At 46.2% G+C, this 25,297-nt stretch overlaps 1 protein-coding gene across 1 annotated transcript in view; it reads left to right on the top strand.

Moving 5' to 3' along the window:
* The window catches only part of LOC309889446 (SET-binding protein-like), a gene marked incomplete at both ends in the record, with an annotated part of 396,027 nt that overhangs the window by 229,271 nt on the left and 141,459 nt on the right, over positions 1–25,297 (top strand). The window contains one exon of the mRNA XM_082782296.1: positions 19,966–23,431. Coding sequence (XP_082638422.1) covers positions 19,966–23,431 — 3,466 coding nt within the window. The remainder of the gene's footprint in view (positions 1–19,965; positions 23,432–25,297) is intronic.

Raw genomic sequence — 25,297 nt, forward strand, 5'->3', positions numbered from 1 at the left:
TCCTGGTTCGGCGGTCTATAGCAGACCCCGACCAGGACACTAGCCTTGTTGTCCCTGCCGATCCTAACCCAAAGGGACTCAACCTTGTCATTCCCAGCCTCGAGTTCTACAACCTCGAAAGACTCTCTAATATAGAGAGCCACACCACCACCCCTTCTATGCTGCCTGTCCCTTCTATAGAGCTTATAGCCAGGCATTGCAGCACTCCAGTCATGAGACTGGTCCCACCACGTCGCCGTGATGGCAACCAAGTCGTAGCCTGCCTGCTGCACGATGGCTTCCAGCTCCTCCTGTTTGTTACCCATGCTGCGTGCATTGGTGTAGATGCACTTCAGCTGGGCCATTGCCTTATCCTCCGGCCTTGCCATTGTTCCCCCTGGCACAGCCCCAACAATCCTAGCCTCAGCCCCATCCCACTTCCTACCTAGTTTAAAGCCCTCTCAATGAGCCCTGCCAGTTCCTGGCCCAGGATCCTTTTTCCCCTAAAAGATAGGGACCCGTCTGCGGCCATCAGGCCAGGTGCTGAGTAAAGTGCCCCATGATCAAAAAACCCAAGATTTCTGCGTTGGCACCAGCCCCGGAGCCACGTGTTTAACAGGTGGGCTTTCCGTGTCCTCTCTGAACCCCTCCCTGCCACCATAGGGATGGACGAAAACACCACCTGCACTCCCGCTCCATCCACTAACCGACCCATTCCCCTAAAGTCCCTTTTGATAGCCTTGAGGCTTCTCTCTTCGATGTTATCACTGCCCACCTGGACTATCAAAAGGGGGTAGTAGTCAGAGGGGCGTACCAGGTTAGGAAGCTTCCTGGCAACGTCCCTGACCCTGGCCCCAGGGAGACAGCAGACTTCCCTACGGGTAGGGTCCGGCCGACAAATAGGGCCCTCTGTTCCCCTAAGAATCGAGTCACCAACAACAATAACCCTCCTGTCTTTCTTGGTGGAGGCAGTCCTGAGGCGCGGAGTCGACCTCCTCGCCCCAGGCATCCTCCTGGGAACATTTGCTACCTCTTCCTCACACACCGACCTCTCAATCTCTAGGGCCTCAAACCTGTTGTGTAAGGGCACCTGGGAAGGTGGGGCCGGAAGGGGAGAGCATCGCCTGCGATGTCGAGCAGGGACCTGTTTCCATTCCTCCTCAGCTCCCAGATCCCCTCCCTCTGCCCGACGGGGACAGGGCAGGTGGTCCGCCCCCATTTGGGGAGTCTCACCTCGGCACCTCCCCTTGAGGCCCTGCAGGGAGTTACTCCAGAAGTCTATCTCCCGCTCACACTCCCTGATGGCCCTCAACCTCTCCACCTCCTCCTTGAGCTCCGCCACCATGCGGACCAGATCATCCACCTGCTCGCACCTCACGCACGCAGTTTCTCTGCCTCCCGCCGATGGCAGCAACAGGCTCAGACACTCCATGCATCCGGTGACCTGAACTGTGGCATTTTTTAACGGGTAGTCGGTCTGCGTGTGTACCGACTTTCTGGAGAGCGTGCCGTGCCTGGTGGCGACCATTATCGCCTAGTTACGGCTGTTGTTAACGAGGTGTTGTTTGTATGTAGGGGGAGCGCTCTGCCCTTCCTGCACTAACTGCCGCGCCGCGCTCCTGGTCGCTCGCGCTCCCTAAGGGCTGCTTTTGAATGGCTGGGGAGGGGGCGCTGCTGGCTCCGCCTTCGCCTCGTCAGCCTCCCTCACGAGGGCTGCCGGGTCCTGGCGGCTCCCTCAAGTAGGCTCGATGCCCTCAAGTAGGCTCGATGCCGGAAAAAATTAGCCCTGCCTGGCCCGATCCCCCGCTCCGCTGCAGAACGCGTCTGCCCCGGAGCCGATCGCCTCGGCAAATGGCGTTCTGTGGATACCCAGTAACCTGAGCTGGTGGAAGGGGATGGGGAGCAGGATGTGGCCCTCACTATCCACGAAGAAATGGTTGGTGACCTCCTACGGCACTTGGATGTGCGCAAGTCGATGGGGCCAGATGGGATCCACCTGAGGGTACTGAGAGAACTGGCAGAGGAGCTGGCCAAGCCACTATCCATCATTTATCAGCAGTCCTGGCGATCGGGGGAGGTCCCAGTTGACTGGCGGCTAGCAAACGTGACGCCCATCTACAAGAAGGGCCGGAGGGCAGACCCGGGGAACTATAGGCCTGTCAATTTGATCTCAGTGCCTGGGAAGCTCATGGAGCAGATCCTCTTAAGAGTCATCACATGGCACTTGCACGGCAATCAGGCGATCAGGCCCAGTCAGCATGGGTTTATGAAAGGCAGGTCATGCCTGACGAACCTGATCTCCTTCTATGACGAAGTGACGTGCTGGGTGGATGAGGGAAAGGCTGTGGATGTGGTCTACCTTGACTTCAGCAAGGCTTTTGACACTGTTTCCCACAGCATTCTCCTCAAGAAACTGGCTGCTCTTGGCTTGGACTGGCATACGCTTCATTGGGTTAGAAACTGGCTGGATAGCCGGGCCCAAAGAGTCGTGGTGAATGGAGTCAAATACAGCTGGAGGCCAGTCACTAGTGGTGTTCCCCAGGGCTCGGTGCTGGGGCCAGTCCTCTTTAATATCTTCATCGATGATCTGGACGAGGGCATCGAGTGCACCCTCAGTAAGTTCACAGATGACACCAAGTTAGGTGCGTGTGTTGATCTGCTCGAGGGTAGGAAGGCTCTGCAGGAGGATCTGGATAGGCTGGACCGATGGGCTGAGGTCAACTGCATGAAGTTCAACAAGGCCAAGTGCCGGGTCCTGCACCTGGGGCGCAATAACCCCAAGCAGAGCTACAGGCTGGGAGAGGAATGGTTGGAGAGCTGCCAGGTGGAGAAGGACCTGAGAGTATTGGTTGATAGTCAGCTGAATATGAGCCAGCAGTGTGCTCAGGTGGCGAAGAATGCCAACGACATCCTGGCTTGTATAAGAAGCAGTGTGGCCAGCAGGTCTAGGGAAGTGATTGTTCCCCTGTACTTGGCTCTGGTGAGGCTGCACCTCGAGTACTGTGTTCAGTTTTGGGCCCCTCGCTACAAGAAGGACATGGAGGTGCTTGAGCGAGTCCAGAGAAAGTCAACCAAGCTGGTGAGGGGCCTGGAGAACAAGTCCTACGAGGAGCAGCTGAGGGAGCTGGGCTTGCTCAGCCTGGAGAAAAGGAGGCTCAGGGGCGACCTTATTGCTCTCTACAGATACCTTGAAGGAGGCTGTAGCGAGGTGGGGGTTGGTCTATTCTCCCACGTGCCTGGTGGCAGGATGAGGGTGAATGGGCTAAAGTTGCACCAGGGGAGTTTTAGGTTGGATCTTAGGAAGAACTTCTTTACCGAAAGGGTTGTGAGGCATTGGAACGGGCTGCCCAGGGAAGTGTTGGAGTCACCATCCCTGGAGGTCTTTAAAAGACGTTTAGATGTAGAGCTTACAGATATGGTTTAGTGGAGGATTGTTAGTGTTAGGTCAGAGATTGGACTTGATGATCTTGAGGTCTCTTCCAACCTAGAAATTTCGTGATTCTGTGTAAATTCATGCAATAAACTTTTGTAACTCATTTATTCATTGCTTTATATCCCCCTCCCACCCGTAACACAATGTTCTTACTCAGTGAAGTAGTATTTTTACAAAGAGTCCATCAGCCGTTCCTGACAGAGAAGGGCATGCAGGCCAGTAGTAAATATTACCTATTCTGTATATATTTGCAATTATATATTTGCTCCCAGATGTGAACATGTATGTTAATGAGACTAGAAACCTTATTTTTAATACCCATTGGTGCAGTCCATCCACATGAGTCCTTGTCAGTCTCCACTGATGACAAACCTAAGTGTGTTTCTGGATGGGGCAGAAAGGATTTAGGATATTTTTTTTTATTATACATCATCTACTGAAGCCTAGTCTTTGTATACAGCACTCTCTTCTCTTTAAATAAACACTTGGTCAGTAAAAGCACATCCAAAATACGTTACATGTCAGGAAGAGATTGCCAGGAAGCCTTGTTTCTTTCCTCTCTTTGTCGCTGCAGATGTTATACATGCAGGAATTTGGTACTATCAATTGTGCCTTACCTATTCCAGGAGGAAAAAAAAAAAAAAAAAAGAAGAAAAAAAATCACTGTAATAAATCTCATGAACTGCAGTCAGGGAAAGCCCAAATTCTCAGATATCCATGACAATCAAAGCAGTCTGCAGCAGAAATTACAAGCGCTGCACACTAATCTAAAGTCTCTGGCACTTTAAAGTGCACATTTTCCAGATTTGCCCTTTCCATAGTATTCCACAGGGGCCACCCATCGCAACTGATGATAAGGTCGTGCACAGGGTGGGTGATGAATCTGCACTGATTTCAGAAGGTTTTTCTGTCTGGTTGCAGAAAATAGATACACGTGAATCCTTGAGAGAAATCCTTAAAGGCAGAATATACAGGAATAAGTGCATTGCCTAGTGAAAAACAGAACAAAGGAAAAAAAAAAGAAGAGGAAAAGAAATCTTAACTGAAAATAATAAGTAAATACTTCATCTTGGGTGAAAGAGATCTTTTTTCTGACCTGAAGTATGTTTAAAGCATTCACTGAATAGTCCCTGTACCAACGAGTTCAGTGTATGCAACCTTTTCATTCAGTGGTTTTAGATTTAGCTTTTGCTCTTTTTTGTCCCCCCACTTCCCCCAAAAAACACCACTGCACACTGAGTGTGACATTTGGACACAGGCAGAGACCTCCAGCAGATCAGGGGGTTGCATTTGGGCTCTTGTTTGAGACTGTGATGCTGCATACAGAACAGCAGAGAAATTTAAGCCAAATCAATACATTCTTCTGTATTAAGGAAAAAAAAAAAAAAGGAAAAGGAAAAAAAAAGCAGCTGATGCCTAAAACTGACTCCAGCATTCCTTGTCTTCGTGATGTTTTGATTTTGAGCTGTTTTAATGATGTCTGTGAGACTTACATCCAGACTGGGTATCATGCTTGGTGCCTGCTCTTGAGGCTCAGGGCCAAATCTTGGCTCAGCCCTATTGGTGAGGACAGGGTCAATCTGGAGGCATATTGCACATTTATGTGCCTCTCAAAAGTCCACGCATGCCCATGCTCAGCCAACACAGTGGAATCGCTGGAGGCATTACCACAGCTTTCCCTGTGCCACGTTGATAGCCTGAGTGCATCAAGAGCAAGGTGTTTGCTTCGCTCATGCTTGCAGAGCCATGTGCAGTCCAACACTGCTCGTCCTCACTCTGGGGGGAACAGCATCTCCCTGTGCTTGTCAAGATGTAAAGGGCCTTCCTAGTAAATCAGCTCTGCTGTATCAGTGGGACACGCCACTTTAAAGCAGCAGGGAATATGGCAAGTGAAATGAATTGTTAAAAAATGTGAAATATTCTTTTTGGTGCCAAGGATGAGGATGAATCCAGAACTGAGGTGTGTCTAGGGATAGAAATGATTCCAGGGGAAGAAAGAAGAGTCTCTGAGCAGTGAGATTTATTACACTGGGATATAGCCTCCCAGAAGAAGGGCTTGAAGACACATTGCTGGAATTGTTTAACACTTGGTTAGACAAAATACTGGAGGATATAGAGAGGATATATGGTCACAGATTTTTAAGGGTAGAAAGAGCTATTGTGATCGCTTAGTCAAACCTCCTGCATGACTCATACCAGGGGATTTGCCTAAATGTATTCCTGTTACAAATCCAATAACTGTCAAGCACTAATATCTGTTTGAAAAACACCCAGCCTTGATTTACAAGAAACTTCAGTAATTGAGAATCCATTGCTATGATAAGCTGTTCTCATGGTTATTTATGCTCCCTATTAAAAATGTGAGCCATTTTTCCATTTCAGTGTTGGTAGCTTTGGCTTCAAACCCTGCATCTGTCTGCTAAGCTGAAGGATCTTCTGTAGCACTCTTGCCCCCATGTATTTTAAGTCCCTTTGTTGTGCATCTCAGATGCTTATAGCATAACTATTACCTGGGCTTTAGTTCATCTCCCTCTCGCCTCCACTACCTCTTGGAAACACTTATCTTCTACTAACTCTGCCAATGCCAATCCTTCAGAATAAGCTACATTTTTTGGGAAAAAAAAAAAAAAAAAAAGAGAGAGAGAGAGACATAACTTTGCTCCCTCAGCAATGGAGCAGTGGACAAAGCCATTTTGATGTGTGAAACACATATTGCCTGCCTCTTATTAACTCTGTGCACCAGGATGCTTGGATAGGGGATTGTATCTTCGGTGTCAGTATTTTTATAGAATTACTCAACCTGAGCACGCAGTCAGCACTTAAGAGGAATTAATAACAGGGCTGGGAATGGTTCTGCTTCATCAACATGGATAGAGTGAAGAAATGTATTTAGGTGATTTTGTAGAACAAGGGCAATTAAAAGAGCAATGTTCTGAAGTGCTGGCGGTACCATACCATCACTCTGTTTAATCTTAACAGCTCCACTCTTAAACAGAGCATGTAAAGAGAAATCACTACATTTTTTATAGGTTCAAGAATTGAAGGGTTTCTGCAGCCCAGGTCTTCTGCACAAGATAGTGTTGCTCAGGCAGATAATGACAGGACAAGGGGGAATGGTTTTAAACTAAAGGAGGTAGATTTAGATTAGAGGTTAGAAGAAAATTAATCACTCAGAGGGTGGTGAGTCACTAGCACAGGCTGCCCAGAGAAGCTGTAGATGTCCCATCCCTGGAGGTGTTCAAGGCCAGGCTGGATGAGGCCCTGGGCAACCTGATCTAGTGGGTGGCATCCCTGCTCATGGCAGGGGGGTTGGAGCTGGGTGGTCTTTAAGGTCCCTTCCAACCCAAGCCATTCTATGATTCTATGATAAGGCAAACCCTGAGTCGCGAGAGCTACAAGCTTTGCTGTTCTGGATGCTGAATCTGCATTAAAAGACTTTCCACTTGTCCATTCAAACTCCTGGATGAAAGGCTGAGGACTCAATGGGCTGAATTTTATCCCTGATTTCTTAGGGGAGGTGCCAGAGAAGTTTGGGAGGCCATTTAAGCACAAAGTCATGCTTGGGGTGCCTTGCAAGCCTCTTTTCTAGACCACTGTTCTCTGCCCTCTCTTTTTTTTCAGCCTGTGCTGCTGTTGATTTATATTTGTAGAAACCAAATCTACGCTTGGCCAGAGCCTTTAAAGAATGCTGCTATACCTCAATAAAAGCGTAGTTAGTCTGGAGCTGTTGTGAAAACAGCTAAGAAAGTCTTGAAAGTATAAAATCAAGGGACAATTAAATCTTTGGTTCAGCTCCCAAATGGGTTTCCACTGGAGATTCACACTTAATAAAATACAGAAATTTGCATTTCATTTTGGTACATAAATACTGGTAGTGGGGAACTGTGGCCTTTAGAAGGGAGAATCGCTCCACCAGAAAACTCACTTCAGCAAAATGATGTGGTTCAGTTGAGCCCCTTTTATGATCAGAGAAATGACTGTTTTTACAGCACACTAAATAAAACCTGCTATTCAAGCTGGAGATTTATTAGTAAAGGTGATTTTGCCATAGCTGGGGAGGGAGGGGAAGAAGGAGAGCTGAGAGATGAAAATCAAAGCAGAGATGCGTGTTGATGTGAAAAAGCACAGCAATACCCTCCAAAACATACATGTATGGTGTTGCTCATCATCACCCTAACATTGCCACCAAAACATTTGTGTCATTTGGACTCAATTTATAATCAAATTATTTAACTCTAGTGGAAAGAAGCACTGGCCTCAATGGAAAAGCCATCTATAATTCCCCCACCCCTTGGAAATAAATAAATAAAAAGTATTCAGGGTAAAACTGCAATTCCTATAAAAAATGAAGGATAAAAGAAATCTTTCCATGCAAACTAAGCACTGCAGACTTTAAAACAAATATAGCAGAAAATTAGAATCATAGAATCATAGAATCATAGAATATCCTGAGTTGGAAGGGACCCTTAAGGATCATCAAGTCCAACTCTCGACACCGCACAGGTCTACCCAAAAGTTCAGACCATGTGCCTAAGTTCACAGTCCAATCTCTTCTTAAATTCAGACAGGCTCGGTGCAGTGACCACTTCCCTGGGGAGCCTGTTCCAGTGTGCAACCACCCTCTCTGTGAAGAACCCCCTCCTGACGTCCAGCCTAAATTTCCCCTGCCTCAGCTTAACCCCGTTCCCGCGGGTCCTGTCACTAGTGTTAATGGAGAAAAGGTCTCCTGCCTCTTGACAACCCCTTACGAGGAAGTTGTAGACTGCGATGAGGTCTCCCCTCAGCCTCCTCTTCTCCAGGCTGAACAGGCCCAGTGACCTCAGCCGTTCTTCGTACGTCTTCCCCTCCAGGCCTTTCACCATCTTCGTAGCCCTCCTCTGGACACTTTCCAACAGTTTCATGTCCTTTTTATACTGTGGTGCCCAGAACTGCACACAGTACTCGAGGTGAGGCCGCACCAGCGCAGAGTAGAGCGGGACAATCACCTCCCTTGACCTACTAGCGATGCCGTTCTTGATGCACCCCAGGATACGATTGGCCCTCCTGGCTGCCAGGGCACACTGCTGGCTCATATTCAACTTGCTGTCTATCACGACCCCCAGATCCCTCTCTTCTAGGCTGCTCTCCAGCGTCTCATCGCCCAGTCTGTACATGCAGCCAGGGTTTCCCCGTCCCAGGTGCAGGACCCGGGCAGCGCACAGCTGCTCACATCCTTATTTCCAATCTAGTAAGCTGAGACATGCTGAAGCATTATCGTCCTGGACACCACCACAGACCTTTCAGTGATGAATACTTCTTACTGCTCGTGTTTCCACAGGGCCAACAGGGCACCATCTATCCTGGGATCCTTCTGCTGTTTGATTTTGGCCAAGTCACTGTAGAGGTTTACATTGCCCTCAAAGGCTTGAAGGGAAGAGCAGACTGAGGTAGAAAACTAGGTATGAGTAGGTGGCTATGGCACTTCCGAAGGGATGGAAACACATTTTATATAGCAAAATATAAATATATAAAATCTAAAATATATACATATATATTTCTTGTATATAAAAATAAAGCTTTTATATCACTGATGCTATTAAGTTAATTTAACAAGGCTTTTGGACAAATGAAAGCAAAGCAGCTTAGCAAGGCATTTTTCACCGTGAGCCCTGGCTTCGTGGACATAATGTTCAGTTGAAATGCTCACTTAAAACTCTGCATTGGCATGAGGCCAAGCAAGGACCAAACCAGGGTTATCTTGTCAAAACTGTATTCGTTACATTGTAGTCCACCTTAGCTGTTCTCCCAATTGTTCTCTCTGCCTAAACTGGGGTGGCAACCTGTGTTATGCTTATACACAATATTTAAACTGCATTGTTATGTCAGTGGTGGTGTGCTCTTTGTTGGAGATGACAGAAAAATACCACTGTTTAGAGTTTTCCCAAACTTGGTGCTTAATACAAAGCCCTGAAAAGAGCAGAATTGTTTAAACATTTGATAAAGAAAATATGTGTAGAGATGGGCCTATCCCGTGAGTAAGGAGTGGATCAGCCTGCAGATCCAAATCCTACCTTTATAAATTAACCATGCTGTTGCAATTTTCCCCCCAAAAATCCTCAGTCCCTGGGTTTGGAAATTGGAAGTGTCTTAAATTCAGCTGAAGACTGAAATAGTGTGCAAATCATCCAGTTCAAAGCAGTAGCAAAATTAATTTGGAATAACTGTGAAATTTGCAAGTTATTTAGCAAATCATGATGCTTTAGCAGGAATGCATGAAAAGATAGGATTTGCAACTGTGTGAGCATCTTTGGAGTATTCAGTAATCTCTGTGTGTTGCTTTATCTTTTCCTTAAGGATACATAATGCAAAAGCCTTTGCAACACTATCTGTTTTATTGATATTTTTATTCATTCATCTTGACGATGCCCACAGCATGAACAACAAGGTGCCTATGGCACAGCAGCAAATAACGGGACCATCATTTCCACAGAACTTCACCTTCTCTGTATTGATATGATTACAGATATCTCAGGGAAGACAGAGCTGTGTGACAATGGCAGTGCAAATCTGGAAGGACCCCCGGCAGCTTCAGCAAAGCTGCTCCTGTTTTGTGCTGACTTGCACCACAGTCAGTGATGTTTGTGTTCAGTGAAATGGGCACAAACAGGTGATGCTTTACTTTTAATTAATTCACTCCTACTTCATGCTCTGTCTTGCTCTCAAGTAGTCCCCCTGCAGCTTTGTGTTAATTCCTGTCTCTCTGTCAATTTCTGATGAATGATCCTCGCTCCTGTGAGTGTGGTGGTGTTTGAGCTTTGCACTGTTGAAGGCTCAGGGTTTCGGGGAAGGAGTGAACTCTAGGAGCAATGAATTTGACACACTGCTCTGAGAAATCCCCTTTCTTTGGGACGATAATGATGAATTTCAGGTTAGCGCCTGTTGAAATATGAATGGAAAATGTGTCAATAGGAATTAAAACCCCTGCATCAGTTTTGAACTACCTTCAGTGAAGTATCTTACAAGACACTACTGCTGTTTGCCCTTCTACACCAGTTTGTGATACTTCCTCGCTGGTTAGAATCACCAAGGACCTAAAGGACTTCCTGAAACCACTTCAGACACTTGCTATTACAAACTGGCCTGACTTGATCAGAGTCCCCTGCCATAAATTGATCACAATGACTGCTCAAGCGATAAGTCATCATGCCAGAGTTAAGTTCTCCTGAATCTAGAGTCTCCTACACTTACCATCTTTTATTTACAAAGTAATGCTACCCCAGAAAGGCTCAGTGCGCTCACCAGAAGATGAGAAATATCTCTAACCTGGAGTTCAAATTATGGGCTCAAGTGAGCAGTTTTCAGCTGTCCCATTGGGACATAGGAGGAAATGCTCAGTTTCAGTTTTGAGTGAAAGTATGAACTGAGCTAGGATTATTTATTCATGCATTGGAGAAGAATATCTCCATTTTTTTCCTCCTCTCAAATAGTTTCATTTTCCAGTAAGATGTTTTCATACATGTCTAGGAAGCCGAAACTGAAGAGAAAGCTTTTTAAGAGGAGCAGCTTACCTGAAGTTCCTCCTGTTTTTTAGAACTCCATGTAAAGGACAAAAGCAGACTCTGTTTGTTTGTTTCAGAAAACAGGTGCCCATGACATTTGCAACTTATCCCCAGTGCAACCAAATTAATTTACTCAGTCTTGAAAATCTCAGCCTGACCTTTCACTAGACCCTACCTACCTTTGCTCTAAACTAAGCTAAGCTAGCTAGGTGCAAGAAAGGTCCAGTTTGCATACAGTACAGCTACCTTAGCAGAGTGCTGTGCCTGAGCTAAATACCCTGTCGTGGTTCCGCTCGAGTGGGCAGCCGAGCTCCACCACAGCCGCTCTCTCACTCCCCCTCCTCAAAGAGGAATGGGGAGAAAATATGTGAAAAGGGCTCAAGGATTGAGATAAGGACGAGAAAATCACGCAATAATTATTGTAACGGGCAAAACAGACTCGGCATAAGGAGATAGTAAGATTTATTGCCTACAACTAACAAGCGAGAGAAGTGAGAAAACAAAGGAAAAAAAAAAAACAAAAGCACCTTCCCCCCCCATCCACCCTTTTCCACCTCCTCCCCCCGAGCGGCGCAGGGGAACGGGGAATGGGGGTTATGGTCAGTCTACAGCACTTCTTCTCTGCCGCTCCTTCTCGGTCACTCTCGTCCCCTGTGCTGTGGGGTCCCACCCACGGGATGCAGTCCTTAATGAACTGATCCGGCGTGGGCTTCCCACAGGCAGCAGCTCTTCCAGAACTGCTCCAGATATGGGTCCGTACCACGGGGTCCATCCCTCAGGAGAAAACTGCTCCAACCTGGCTCCCCTACGGGCAGCAGCTCCTGCCAGATCACCTGCTCCTGCGTGGTCTCCTCTCCACGGGCTACAGGTCCGGCCCGGAATCTGCTCCGGCAGGGGTCTTCCACAGGCGGCAGCCTCTGTCGGTGCAGGGCCACCTGCTCCACCGTGGTCTCCTCCACGGGCTGCAGCGTGGAACCCTGCTCCACCGTGGTACTCCATGGGCTGCAGGGGGACATCCTGCTTCACCATGGTCCTCACCACAGGCCGCAGGGGACTTCTGCTCCGGCGCCTGGAGCACCTCTCCCCCTCCTTCTACACTGACCTTGGTGCAAGGCTGTTCTCCCACTCCCTTGACTCTCCCGGCTGCTGTGTGGCGCAGCGTTTTTTCCCTGTCTTAAATATGCTCTCACAGAGGCGCAAAACAACATCGCTTATTGGCTCGGATCTGGAAAACAATGGGGCCCTTCCCAAACATGGGGCAGCTTCTAGATCTTTCTCACAGAAACCACCCCTATGGCTCCCTGCTACCAAAACCTTGCCACGTAAACCCACTACATACCCTTCTCTGCATAGCTTGGAAACAACCTTGTGTCCCAGCATCTAGCCAACCCAGGTGACAAGCAGAACACATGCCTACACATTGAAGCACTCACAGCCTCACCCCATTGATTTCCAATGAGATGTCAGCTCCTTGTTGCCCAATTTGCTACCAAAAATGCCTTACAGGTTTCTAGATCACACAGAGTTATTGAGCAATGTTTCACTGAGATTCTTGCTTGCTGGAGAGGCAGGGGTGGCCCTGAGATAAAAGTAAACGCTTCCCAAGACTCTGATTCTGAATGATATTATTCATTTAGGAAAGCCTTTCCTCTTCTTTTTTTTTTTTTTTTTTTTTTTTTAATTTTATTTCCAGTCTATGAAGAAGATAACAAAAGATGGTATGTCTCCGGAGCATGCTCTGATGTGTCACTGTGGATGACAATCCCCACAGATGCTCCAAATTTTATTAATTTTTAAAACAAACTTGCTGATTGAGGTTCTGACTGTCTTTAAATTGTCTCTACAAGGAGACTGTGTACTAATTAACCCAAAGAAACAATCAAAGATGTACCTTTTTCAAGTTTCAGGGTGATTAGAATATGAAAATGAAGAGCACAATGGTGCAGATGTTTTAAAATCACAGCAGACAAAATCACAGCAATTAGTGACATGGGAGCCAGCTGCTTATCTCTCCAGATAAAGTCTCTTATTAGGGAATTACAGTTGAAGTGCCATTACACAGATGGATCTGCAAATGATTTAAAGAGGGGGGTGTTCTAGTATTAGCTTTGATTTGCAAGCCAACTTCTTGATTTGGGGGGGGTTGGGATTACCTCTGGAATAAAGATGTATTTAGATCATGAGTATACCGCAACCCTATAAGCAACTGGATTTTTTTGAAGTGGTGGGTTTCTCTTTTTTTTTTTTTTTTTTTTTAGCTATTTTATTTTTTCTATAGATTAGCTTGAGTTTTTATTGTTATTTTATTAAGCGCTTGGTCTGATTATTTGGAGAAGAGGAGGCTCAGGGGCGACCTTATCGCTCTCTATAGGTACCTCAAGGGAGGCTGTAGCGAGGTGGGGGTTGGTCTGTTCTCCCACGTGCCTGGTGACAGGACGAGGGGGAATGGGCTTAAGTTGAGCCAGGGGAGTTTTAGGTTAGATGTTAGGAAGAACTTCTTTACTGAAAGGGTTGTGAGGCATTGGAACAGGCTGCCCAGGGAAGTGGTGGAGTCACCATCCCTGGAGGTCTTTAAAAGACGTTTAGATGTAGAGCTTAGGGATATGGTTTAGTGGGGACTGCTAGCGTTAGGTCAGAGGTTGGACTCGATGATCTTGAGGTCTCTTCCAACCTAGAAATTCTGTGATTCTGTGATTATGGTATTTCATCCTACCTTGGGGCTGGAAACAGGGTATAAATTGGGAGAGAAGCTTAGAGGGAATGGGGAGGCAGAGTGAGACATCTAGTAGTTAAATTAAAAGCATCCTGAAGGGATGAATTTTGCATTTGGGTACTGCTTGCAGAGTAGGGTGCTATTTGTCAGGGGACTGACATAATACGCTTATCCTTTTCATGTGCAAGGACTGCATGCTAGAATAAAACTGTAAGGAGGAGTAAGCATCTGCAAGTGTGGGGATGCACAGGTCTGACAAGGCAGGTGAAAACACAGAGTGCCATCTCCTCTGTTCTCTGGCCAGTGAACTTCAACTGCTGGTAAATGGGATGTATCCTGCTTGTAGGCCTACCTACAATTGCCTAAGCTTGAGGAATGAAACTCATGAGCTTGTTACTAAAACCATTTCACTAATGATAAGAGGATTCATGCTTTTTTTTTTTTTCTTTTTTTAGTCTACAGCTTTGCATGTACTGGATTATGTTGCTCAAACTCCTTTAAAAAAAAAACTGTTAGCTTCTGTGTGTGTGTGGTGGTTTTTCTTTTTGTTAAGAAAAGAGGGGATTATTACTCACTGAGCACTTCCTGTAAACTGAATGTCAAGATAAAAGTTATTCAAGTTTGGTGAGAAGTGATAAAATAACACAGTTAAGTTACACTTCTACTAACAGACAACAGAGCAGGGTCTCAGTCCAGAACGGCTAGGTGCTGAAGAATATATCTCTTAAAAAAAAGGGGCAAGCTACAAATCCAGTCAGGCATGAAGCCTGAAGTAATTTTAGGGTATTATAAACAAATAAAGTAAATGAAGGTAAATCTTTCCTTTCTTGAAAAGGCCTGCTATTCTTGGTGCTGGTCTCAGTTCTGCTTCCATAGAAACTCTGTTCAAGTCAACTGCCCCTTGTCAAGACCTATAGAGCTGTAGTATATTACATTTTCCCAACTGAATAAAATAACAAATTTATGTGAAAGGCAGCGAGATACAGGCTTCTGGTATCTTCTGATAGCACCTCAGGAGTTAAGTATGCTGAACTGGGGCTTATTTGTCTCTTAGGGAGGTGCTTACCCAGCAGGGCAAGTTGAAGCTTAAATGTTAGGACCAATGGGATCAGATAGCAACCTAGGAAGACGCTGTTGTGGTTTAACCTGGTTGGCAGCTAAACACCACACAGCTGTTCACTCCTCCTTCCCCCTCCCTCTCTGGGATGGGGGAGAGAAATGGGAAAGTGAAGCCTGTGGGTTGAGATAAAGACAGTCTATTAAGACAGGAAAATAATAATAATAATGGTAATAGTACTACTACTAATAATGTGTACAAAACAAGTGATGCACAATGCAATTGCTCACCACCTGCTGACTGATGCCCAGCCTATCCCTGAGCAGCTAGTCACCCCTATATATTGTTTAGCATGACGTCAGATGGGATGGAATACCCCTTTGGCCAGTTTGGGTCAGCTGTCCTGGGTCTGCCCCCTCCCAGCTCCTGCTGCACCCCTTTCCTGCCCACTGGCAGGACAGGGTGAGAAGCTGAAAAGTCCTTGGTTTGGTGTAAGCACTGCTCTGCAACAATTGGAAAATCAGTGTGTTATCAGCACTCTTCTCATCCTAATCCAAAACATAGCACCCAACCAGCTACTAGGAGGGAAATTAACTCTGTCCTAACTGAAACCAGGACATCTATCCACCCCTTATTCCATACCATTTATGTCATGCTCAGGTTACACTCTTTCCCATACATTCTAATTAATCACCATTTTCATCTATGGTATATAGCAATCATGGTAGTGATGACATACAGTATTATATAGTAATTAACATGATACAATTCAACTCATGGGCTACTCTCACCCAGTATTAAATCTCCTTGAGGTACACACTGGACCTCCCCATTTTTTTGTATTACCCACCAAGTGCATCCAGGTCCCTGAGCAAAAGCAATCCCACAAATGGGTTTACCTTTTCCTGAGGCAGGAGTAGCCCAGACTGTTTTACCCAGCATATTTCTTGCGTGAACTACAGGAACTTTATCCCCTTCTACAGTACGTAACAGGTTGGATTGGGCAGGTCCAACTCGGTTGGCAGATCCCCTAGTGTTGACTAACCAGGTGGCCTTTGCCAAATGAGTATCCCAATTTTTGAATGTCCCAGCGCCCATTGCTTTCAATGTAGTCTTTAACAGTCTATTGTATCGTTCAACTTTCCCGGAGGCTGGTGCATGATAGGGGATGTGATACACCCACTCAATACCATGTTCTTTGGCCCAAGTGTCTATAAGGTTGTTTCGGAAATGAGTCCCATTGTCTGACTCTATTCTTTCTGGGGTGCCATGTCACCATAAGACTTGCTTTTCAGGACTCTTATCATCCTCTTATCAGCACTCTTCTCATCCTAATCCAAAACATAGCACCTTACCAGCTACTAGGAGGAAAATTAACTCTGTCCTAACTGAAACCAGGACAGACACACAATGATTAAAAGAGATTTTGCTGCATTACTTTCAACCAAATTGCCCATGCTTTTAAGTAGACAGTCCCCACTATTCATTCCAGCCAGTGAAACACAAGCTGCTGCAGCCGCATGATCTCTGGTTACCATGCTGCAGAAGAATTATTTTGGGATGACGTGGATATGTCTGGCAGCGGAGAGCAAATAGGAAACCTTATACTGGAAGAAGTAGCATAGAGACCCAGTGGACTGTTATGTGCTTCAGCAGATATGTAATTTTGACATCCTGCTTAGGAAATGAAGTCCCCTGATCCCATAGACTAGTTATTGTTTTGAAGCCCTGTTGAATTTGGAGTGATTATCAGTGTGGTTAAATGCCTCTAGAATTGGCACCTTTGATGACAGGGGCATATCTTTCTCATGAGTTGTACGATGGATGTTGTGGTGGCCTGTGGTGCTGCAGTGATGACAAGGCTATCATTAGGGATATGTTGGAAGTTGCATAAGCATTTTTTAATGTGCAGGACAAGGAAATGATGCTGGAGGAGCCAACTGATATATCAGCACTCATCTCTGATATACAACTGGCCTCTCAGTTCTGAGCCCTTATTAACTGCCTTTAAACATAGATCAGAGAGTAATGCTTCTTTTAAACCAGAGATCTCTGTGTGTACAGTGTGCTCGGAGGGACCAAGGTGTTGCCAGCTTGTGATGTTTTCACTCACTGCTGTAAGCCTCTCTTACAAATGAAATTCTTCAGGTCATATAGTTTTGCAGCTTTGCATTTTGGAAATAACGTGAGGGGAAGGAGTTGTTTTGATGGCAGCCACAAGGCTGGGATCTCCGCAGAAGCAATCTAGTCCTGCCTCGGTGCAGGCCAGGAGAGGCCTCTGCTGCCCATTTCCAGGCTTTTTCCAAGTCAGAAATCATGGTACATTGGAGAAAGGATGTTTTCTGTGAGGCACAGCAAGCTATTAAACCTCATCCCGAGGATGTGGAAGTGGGTGGACTGCATTTTCTCTCGTATTTTACCAAGGCAGACATTGGTATCGTGCTTCAGGAGCCGCGTGGCCCTGGGCCACTGTGCGCTGTGTGGCTCATGCGTGGGAGGCCACTGCGAGGAGGATGAACTGATTCATTCCCTGAGGTCTTGTGGTGGTTTTACTCGGTTGGGCAGCCAAGTTCCACCACAGCCGCTCTCTCACTTCCCCTTTTTAAAGGGGAAGGGGGAGAAAATACGACACAAAGGACTCAAGGGTTGAGATAAGGATGGGGAGATCGCTCAACAATTATCGTGACAGGCAAAACAGACTCAGAGTAGGGAGATAGTAAGATTTATTGCCTATTACTAACAAGCTAGAGAAGTGAGAAACAAAGAAAAGAAACCAAAAGCACCTTCCCCCCCCATCCACCCTCTTCCACATCCTCCCCCCGACTGGTGCAGGGGAACGGAAGAATGGGGGTTATGGTCAGTCTACAGCACCTCGTCTCTGCCGCTCCTTCTCGGTCACTCTGCCCCTGCACTGTGGGGTCCCTCCCACAGGATGTAGTCCTTCCTGAACTGATCTGGCGTGGGCTTCCCACAAGCAATAGCTCTTCCAGAACTGCTCCAGATATGGGTCCGTACCACAGGGTCCATCCATCAGGAGCATGCTGCTCCAACCTGGGTCCCCCACAGGCAGCAGCTCCTGCCAGGTCACCTGCTCCTGCGTGGTCTCCTCTCCACGGGCTACAGATCTGGCCCGGAATCTGCTCCAGCAAGGGTCCTCCACAGGCCGCAGCCTCCATCAGTGCAGGTCCACCTGCTCCACTGTGGTCTCCTTCACAGGCTGCAGCGTAGAACCCTGATCCACCGTGGTACTCCATGGGCTGCAGGGGGACATCCTGCTTCACCATGGTCCTCACCACAGGCCACAGGGGACTTCTGCTCCAGCGCCTGGAGCACTTCTCCCCCTCCTTCTTCACTGACATTGGCACCTGCAAGGCTGTTTCTCACTCCTCTCTCTCTCTCCCAGATGCTCTACCGCAGCAGTATTTCCCCTGTCTTAAATATGCTCCCACAGAGGCGCAAACAACATCACTTACTGGCCTGGCTCTGGCCAGCAGCGGGGCCCTTACCTTACATGGGACAGCTTCTGGATTCTTCTCACAGAAGCCACCCCTATGTCCCCCTGCTACCAAAACCTTGCCACGTAAACCCACTACAGGTCTGTTTATGCTTTTGTCTTTTTTCTCAGGCTGAAAAAAAACAGTATCACTTGCTTGCGACATCTGCAGCTCCACCGCAGCTGTGTGCTTTCATTTTCTCACTCCACAATTCCTGGAAGTCTCTGCTATCCCCAAGCATAGCTGGTCCATATGAATGACAGCTGAGCTATCCACAGGATTTAAGAGTCCCCGATTACTCCTCAGATGATGGACTAGAACAGCTTCATCATTGCTGCCTATTCCAGAAAGGCCACATGCCCATTTTTATATGCACACTAAGAATATCACATTATCAATTTGATGATAACATGCATGTTTATTGGTCACTAAATAAAGTACTGTGGGCTTCAACTGTATAGCAACTTTCAAATTCCTCCAGAGTTGCCCAAAACTAGGGACACATTGTTTCCCAGAAAACTAAGTCTGAAGGACCTCAGAGCCCTGTTATGCTGACCCCAAAGTCTCTGGCAAACACCCCAAGCAGGGATCTAATGTAGGGCAGCTGATAGAAACTTAATTGTAACAGCGTGTTTGCAGGAACATGAGATGCTAAGCAATTACTTTCTATTGTTCTTTCATTGGTTACGCATTTATTTTAAGTCTCTCATCATTTATTTGGAATTCAGAATGGTGTCATTACAGTTTGCTAAGAACAGTTTGTTTGTAGTACTAGGTGTACAAAATCAGTTGCACAGTTTGGTCCAGAACTTTAGAAAATATAGCACCTAAATGTCACAGGAGAAAACAAATGACTAGAAGAGGTCAGTTATGGAAAGTAAAATGTAGGTTTATTTGTTTATTTTAAGACATTTTAGAAAAAGTTACAGATGTAACAAGTATAATTTTTTTTATCTGAAGGATACCTACCAAGAAAAAATGCAGACTTTCTTTTACTCTATAAGTTTTCGGTGTAATTCTGCCCTTACAGTTACCCCTGCAGTTTGAAAGGCTTCTGTTGGATTAGAAATCATATTGAAAATATCTCTTACCAACAATGCAAATAGCAGATTATTAAAATTGAAAAAGAATAATGCAAATCTTGAACCTAACAAGCATACCCAACACACTTGATGCTATGCTTCTCGCTTTTAAGCACTGATTTTGTGGGGATGACTTCTAAGTGAAAATTAAAGCAAGTATATTTTTGCAGATTTTGGCTTCATGGGGAAGTGAACTCATGGGTTTTCCTCTTGTTGTAACTTCCTAGATAATTCTGCATTCTTGTTGTTTACAATGGGCTTAATTCTGATCATCAAGTTCTGCAAGGGATTATGTTTAAGGAAAAAGTGATTCTCACCAGGAGGCCGAGTTACACCATTCATCCATTGAAAAGGAATATTTTACTTGTTTTTTAAATTAAAAATCAATAGAAGATGTTTCCTCAGCAAATTAGCATTTATAGAAGTATTTCTATTGTTTCTATTTCTAGAAGTATTTCTATTGTTTTTAGAATGGGAAAACAAAACTTGTTTACAGTGCATGAATCTAAAAACAAATTTGACTGAAGTATTTTATAAAGGCTCCTAACCCTTATGAGGACCTCAGCTTAGAGGAGCTGTTATTCACTGTACAATGAAAGAGCTGCAGCCAGTGGTTATGACTGGACTGATAAACTAACTTTTTTCCTATTTTTTTCTTCTACCTTCCAGGTATATGACAGGCCACAAAAACATTCTGCTCTGCACTATGATCCAGGCCTCCAACAAGACATCACTGGTGACACCTTAAAATCAAAGCAACATCAGAAAAGTAGCAACCAGCACCATCTTGACTGGTTAGCAAGCTCAGACACTGTATCCACTTCTCAAAGTTGCTTCATCAACACAGAACCCAGTCTAGAAGCAGTTAGTTCCACCAAGGTCACCACTCCAGAGCCAGGAGTTTCCTTCAGCAAATCCCAAGCAAAGAAGTCCTGTGCCAGTAGCACATGGGGGCAGCTGTCGGCCAGCAGCAAAGAGCTTGCCATATGCAGTACAGTCCCATCACCCAACAACATTAGTGTGTCTGCCCAGCCAAGCAGCGCTTCTGAGTGCAATGGGCTGTTGCCTCTTGGTAATCAAGAGGGAGGAGTGCAGCTGGAGGCCCCCGATCAGCCTGCTGGGAGTACAAAGAAGAAGTCCAGCAAAAAGGACTTGATAAGTCAAACCATCCAAACTGCAGACATTGAATGGGTGAAGAGTGCTCAGAAAGCATTTGATAGTAAATCCCATGACAGCATGGAAGGAAAAAAGGAGTCTTACTCGATGGACACTGTGTTGGATGCATCACCCTCGATGCAGAATCCCACTTCTGCTAGCAGTTGTGAAAGTGACACTAGTCATGTACAAATTGCTATCCCAATAAAGTCTCTGACAGCAGATACATCTGGCCACAAAAGGAAAAAAAGGCAATCTACAAAATCTTCCATGGAGAAAACTATCCAGGAGAAAAGCCTGCCTTCTGCACTTGCTATGAGCAGTGAAGTAGCAAACAGGACTAGTTTTCAGTCAGAGGGGAGTAAAAAAGATCTTCGAGCCACAAAGCCAGGGAAAGTGATTGAAAATGAGTCCCCCTTAGTAGCTGTTGACAGCAGTGTGCTTACTGACAAAGCTTCCCTCAACAGTGTCACCAGACTCAGAAAATCTGTAACTGTGACATCCACTCTCCTATCCACCAATCTTCCCACAGCTAGCAAATTATCTGAGGTCCAGCACCCCAAACTTGCAGCTAAGAGGCGATGGACCTGCAGCAAACCTAAATCTATCCTTCAGGAGATTTCCATGACAGCATCTGAGAAGCTGATGGTGGAGCCTCCTTCAGCCTATCCCATCACACCATCCAGCCCTCTGTATACCAATACAGACAGTCTTACTGTGATCACACCTGTCAAGAAAAAAAGAGGACGACCAAAGAAACAGCCTTTGCTCACTGTTGAAACCATTCATGAGGGAACCTCTACCAGCCCAGTGAGTCCAATCAATCATGAATTTCCAGGAACAAAGAAAAGGAAGAGGAGACGGAATCTGGCCAAGTTAGCCCAGATGATCCCAGGAGAAGACAAGTCCATCGGTGAACTCAAGTTTCACAAAAAGGTTGGGAAGCTTGGGGTCTTGGATAAGAAGACTATCAAGACCATTAACAAGATGAAGACCCTCAAGAGGAAGAATATTCTCAATCAGATCTTGTCCTCCTGTTCCAGCAGCATAGCTCTGAAAGCAAAAGTCCAGCCACCATCTAGTGCTGAGCCAACAACCATTGATGCCAGGCTAGGGAAGCAGATCAATGTCAGCAAGAGGGGGACTATCTACATTGGTAAAAAACGGGGCAGGAAGCCAAGAGCAGAGCTGCAGCCTCAACCAGAAGAACCTAAGACAGCCATCAAGCACTCAAGGCCTGTTCCTAGCCAGCCAGAAAACCCAGCAGTGCCTTCCAACTTGCAATCACTTGTGGCATCGTCACCAGCAACTATTCATCAGCTTTCGACACAGTTAGTGGGGACTAATGGCAACCTTAGCCCTGCAAGTACTGAAACAAATTTTTCAGAGTTAAAAACTATGCCAAATCTTCAACCTATCAGTGCTCTTCCTACAAAAACCCAGAAAGGAATGCTCAGTGGAACTTGGAAGCTGTCTCCACCCAGGTTAATGGCTAATTCACCTTCCCACCTCTGTGAAATAGGTTCTCTGAAAGAAGTCACGCTATCACCAGTGAGTGAGTCTCACAGCGAGGAAACCATACCAAGCGACAGTGGAATAGGTACAGACAACAACAGCACTTCTGACCAAGCTGAGAAAAGTTCAGAATCTCGCCGGAGATACTCCTTTGATTTCTGCAGCCTGGACAATCCAGAGGCTATCCCATCTGACACCAGCACAAAGAACAGGCATGGTCACCGGCAGAAGCATCTAATTGCGGATAACTTTCTCTCTCATGAGAGCATTAAAAAGCCAAAGCACAAGAGGAAAAGGAAAAGCCTGCAGAATAGAGATGACCTCCAGTTTCTGGCAGACCTTGAGGAACTCATCAATAAGTTTCAAGTGTTCAGGATTTCCCATCGAAGTTACACATTTTATCATGAAAATCCATATCCCAGCATCTTCAGGATTAATTTTGATCACTACTGTCCTGTGCCATATATCCAGTATGACCCATTGCTCTATCTTCACAGGACCTCTGACATGAAATCTAAGAAGAAGCGTGGTAGACCTGCCAAAACCAATGACACCATGACAAAGGTGCCTTTTTTACAAGGGTTTGGTTACCCTATTCCCAGTGGGAGTTACTATGCACCCTATGGAATGCCTTACACATCAATGCCTATGATGAATCTTGGTTACTATGGTCAGTATCCAGCTCCTTTGTACCTGTCTCACACACTCGGAGCAGCTTCCCCATTTATGAGACCTACTGTGCCCCCACCCCAATTCCATGTGAGCTCTCATATGAAGATGTCCACCACTGCCAAGCATAAAACAAAACATGCAGTGCACTTACAAACATCTGTGGGAATGGGCCTTGGAGACATGCAGTCCTCTTTGGTCCCTCCAAAGGTTGGAGGAACAAGCTTTTCAAGTGGCCGACTTCACAAAAGGAAACACAAACATAAGCACAAGCATAAGGATGAGTGGATATTGGGGATGCATGAAGGTCTGAATGATATCTTTGATAGCAAGTCCACTGGCTTCTCCAGCCATGCGATCAATGAAAGGCTAAGTGGCTCAGATAAAGATCTGTCCTTGCTCAATGAGAAAAGCAAGCATAAGGAGAAGCAGAATCACCAGCATTGTGAAACTGGGCACAAAGGCTCAAAAAGTAATTTCGAAGTGGATACACTGTCTACGTTATCATTTTCTGATGCCCAGCAGTGGACACAGAGTAAAGAAAAAAGTGACTCAAGCAATGATCCCATTGACTCTTGCACAAAAAGATACTCTGGTAATACTGAGAGTAATGTAAGATCAGAGTCTCTGGACACGTTTGGTGAAATGAATTCCTCAAGTGAGAAACGGGACAATTATGCAAGTGGGAATAAAAGAAGAAGCTTTGAAGGGTTTGGAACTTACAGGGAAAAAGACATTCAGCCCTTCAGGACAAATAGGAAGGACAGAAGCACTTACGATTCTTTGTCCTCTTCAGGTAAGCTCCATTTTATTCTATTTTACCTTACTGCATTTTAATTTTAATGCTGAACAGAGGGACTTGCTGTTTCCAACAACTATGTTTGAGTCACTAACTTATTTGGCTTTTTGCAGTCACATCCCATTTTGGTCATGTGTTAAGCTGAAACCTTTTAGAAGTATTTGAGTTGTTACCCAGAATTTTCATAAATATTTCTCTTGCCTTTGCATATTTATCCTTGTTTGGACCAAAAATCCTCCAAAAATCTGGCCATTGTGTTCTGCAACAGTAGCAATTGCAATGCCTGTTGGAAAAGTAGGCATCCCTCCTACTGGGATCTGATGTCTTGGGGTGATTATCATTGCCCAGCCTTTGGGAGTACAGCCACGGTACTGAGCAGTCTTCACTCTGGTCCACAAAGTGTACAAAAGTGTGGGAGGGATTGGTGTCATGAAAACAAACCCTAGCCAATTGTGACTCTGAAGAGTTTGAGGACACATGACTTGCAAATGCAAGCTGGTTATATAGGAAGGGAGGAAGCTCTTTTGGATGTTAACGACATCTGTTCCTCTCCTGCAGTGTTAGGGAAAGGAATTCTTTGCCTCAGGCTTTAGCGGCAAGACCAGTTGTTCTCTAGATACCCAGTACCCTGAGATGGCGGAAGGGGATGGGGAGCAGACTGTGGCCCTCACTATCCATGAAGAAATGGTTGGCGACCTGCTATGGCACTTGGATGTGCTCAAGTCGATAGGGCCAGATGGGATCCACCTGAGGGTACTGAGAGAACTGGCAGAAGAGCTGGCCAAGCCGCTTTCCATCATTTATCAGCAGTCCTGGCTACCAGGGGAGGTCCCAGTTGACTGGCGGCTAGCAAACGTGACACCCATCTACAAGAAGGGCCGGAAGGTAGACCCAGGGAACTATAGGCCTGTCAGTTTGACCTCCGTGAAAAGGAAGCTCATGGAGCAGATTATCTTGAGTGTCATCACGTGGCACTTGCAGGGCAACCAGGTGATCAGGCCCAGTCAGCATGGGTTTATGAAAGGCAGGTCCTGCTTGAGGAACCTGATCTCCTTCTATGACAAAGTGACACGCTGGGTGGATGAGGGAAAGGCTGTGGATGTGGTCTACCTTGACTTCAGTAAGGCTTTTGACACCATTCCCCACAACATTCTCCTCAAGAAACTGGCTGCTCTTGGCTTGGACTGGTGTACGCTTCGTTGGGTTAAAAACTGGCTAGGTAGCCGGGCCCATAGAGTTGTGGTGAATGGAGTTAAATGGAGTTAGGTGCAAGTGTTGATCTGCTCGAGGGTAGGAAGGCTCTGCAGGAGGATCTGGATAGGCTGGACCGATGGGTTGAGGCCAACTGTATGAAGTTCAACAAGGCCAAGTGCCGGGTCCTGCACCTGGGGCACAACAACCCCAAGCAGCGCTACAGGCTGGGAGATGAGTGGTTAGAAAGCTGCCTGGCAGAGAAGGACCTGGGAGTGATGGTTGATAGTTGTCTGAATATGAGCCAGCAGTGTGCTCAGGTGGCCAAGAAGGCCAACAGCATCCTGGCTTGTATTAGAAACAGTGTGGCCAGCAGGTCTAGGGAAGTGATTGTCCCCCTGTACTCGGCTCTGGTGAGGTCGCACCTCGAGTACTGTGTTCAGTTTTGGGCTCCTCACTATAAGAAGGACATGGAGGTGCTTGAGAGAGTCTAGAGAAGGGCAACAAAGCTGGTGAGGGATCTGGAGAACAAGTCCTACAAGGAGTGGCTGAGGGAGCTGGGTTTGTTCAGCCTGGAGAAGAGGAGGCTCAGGGGCGACCTTATTGCTCTCTACAGATACCTTAAAGGAGGCTGTAGTGAGGTGGGGGTTGGTCTGTTCTCCCATGTGCCTG

Source organism: Aythya marila, assembly GCF_965140915.1.
Source record: "Aythya marila genome assembly, chromosome: W".
NCBI lineage: Eukaryota > Metazoa > Chordata > Aves > Anseriformes > Anatidae > Aythya > Aythya marila.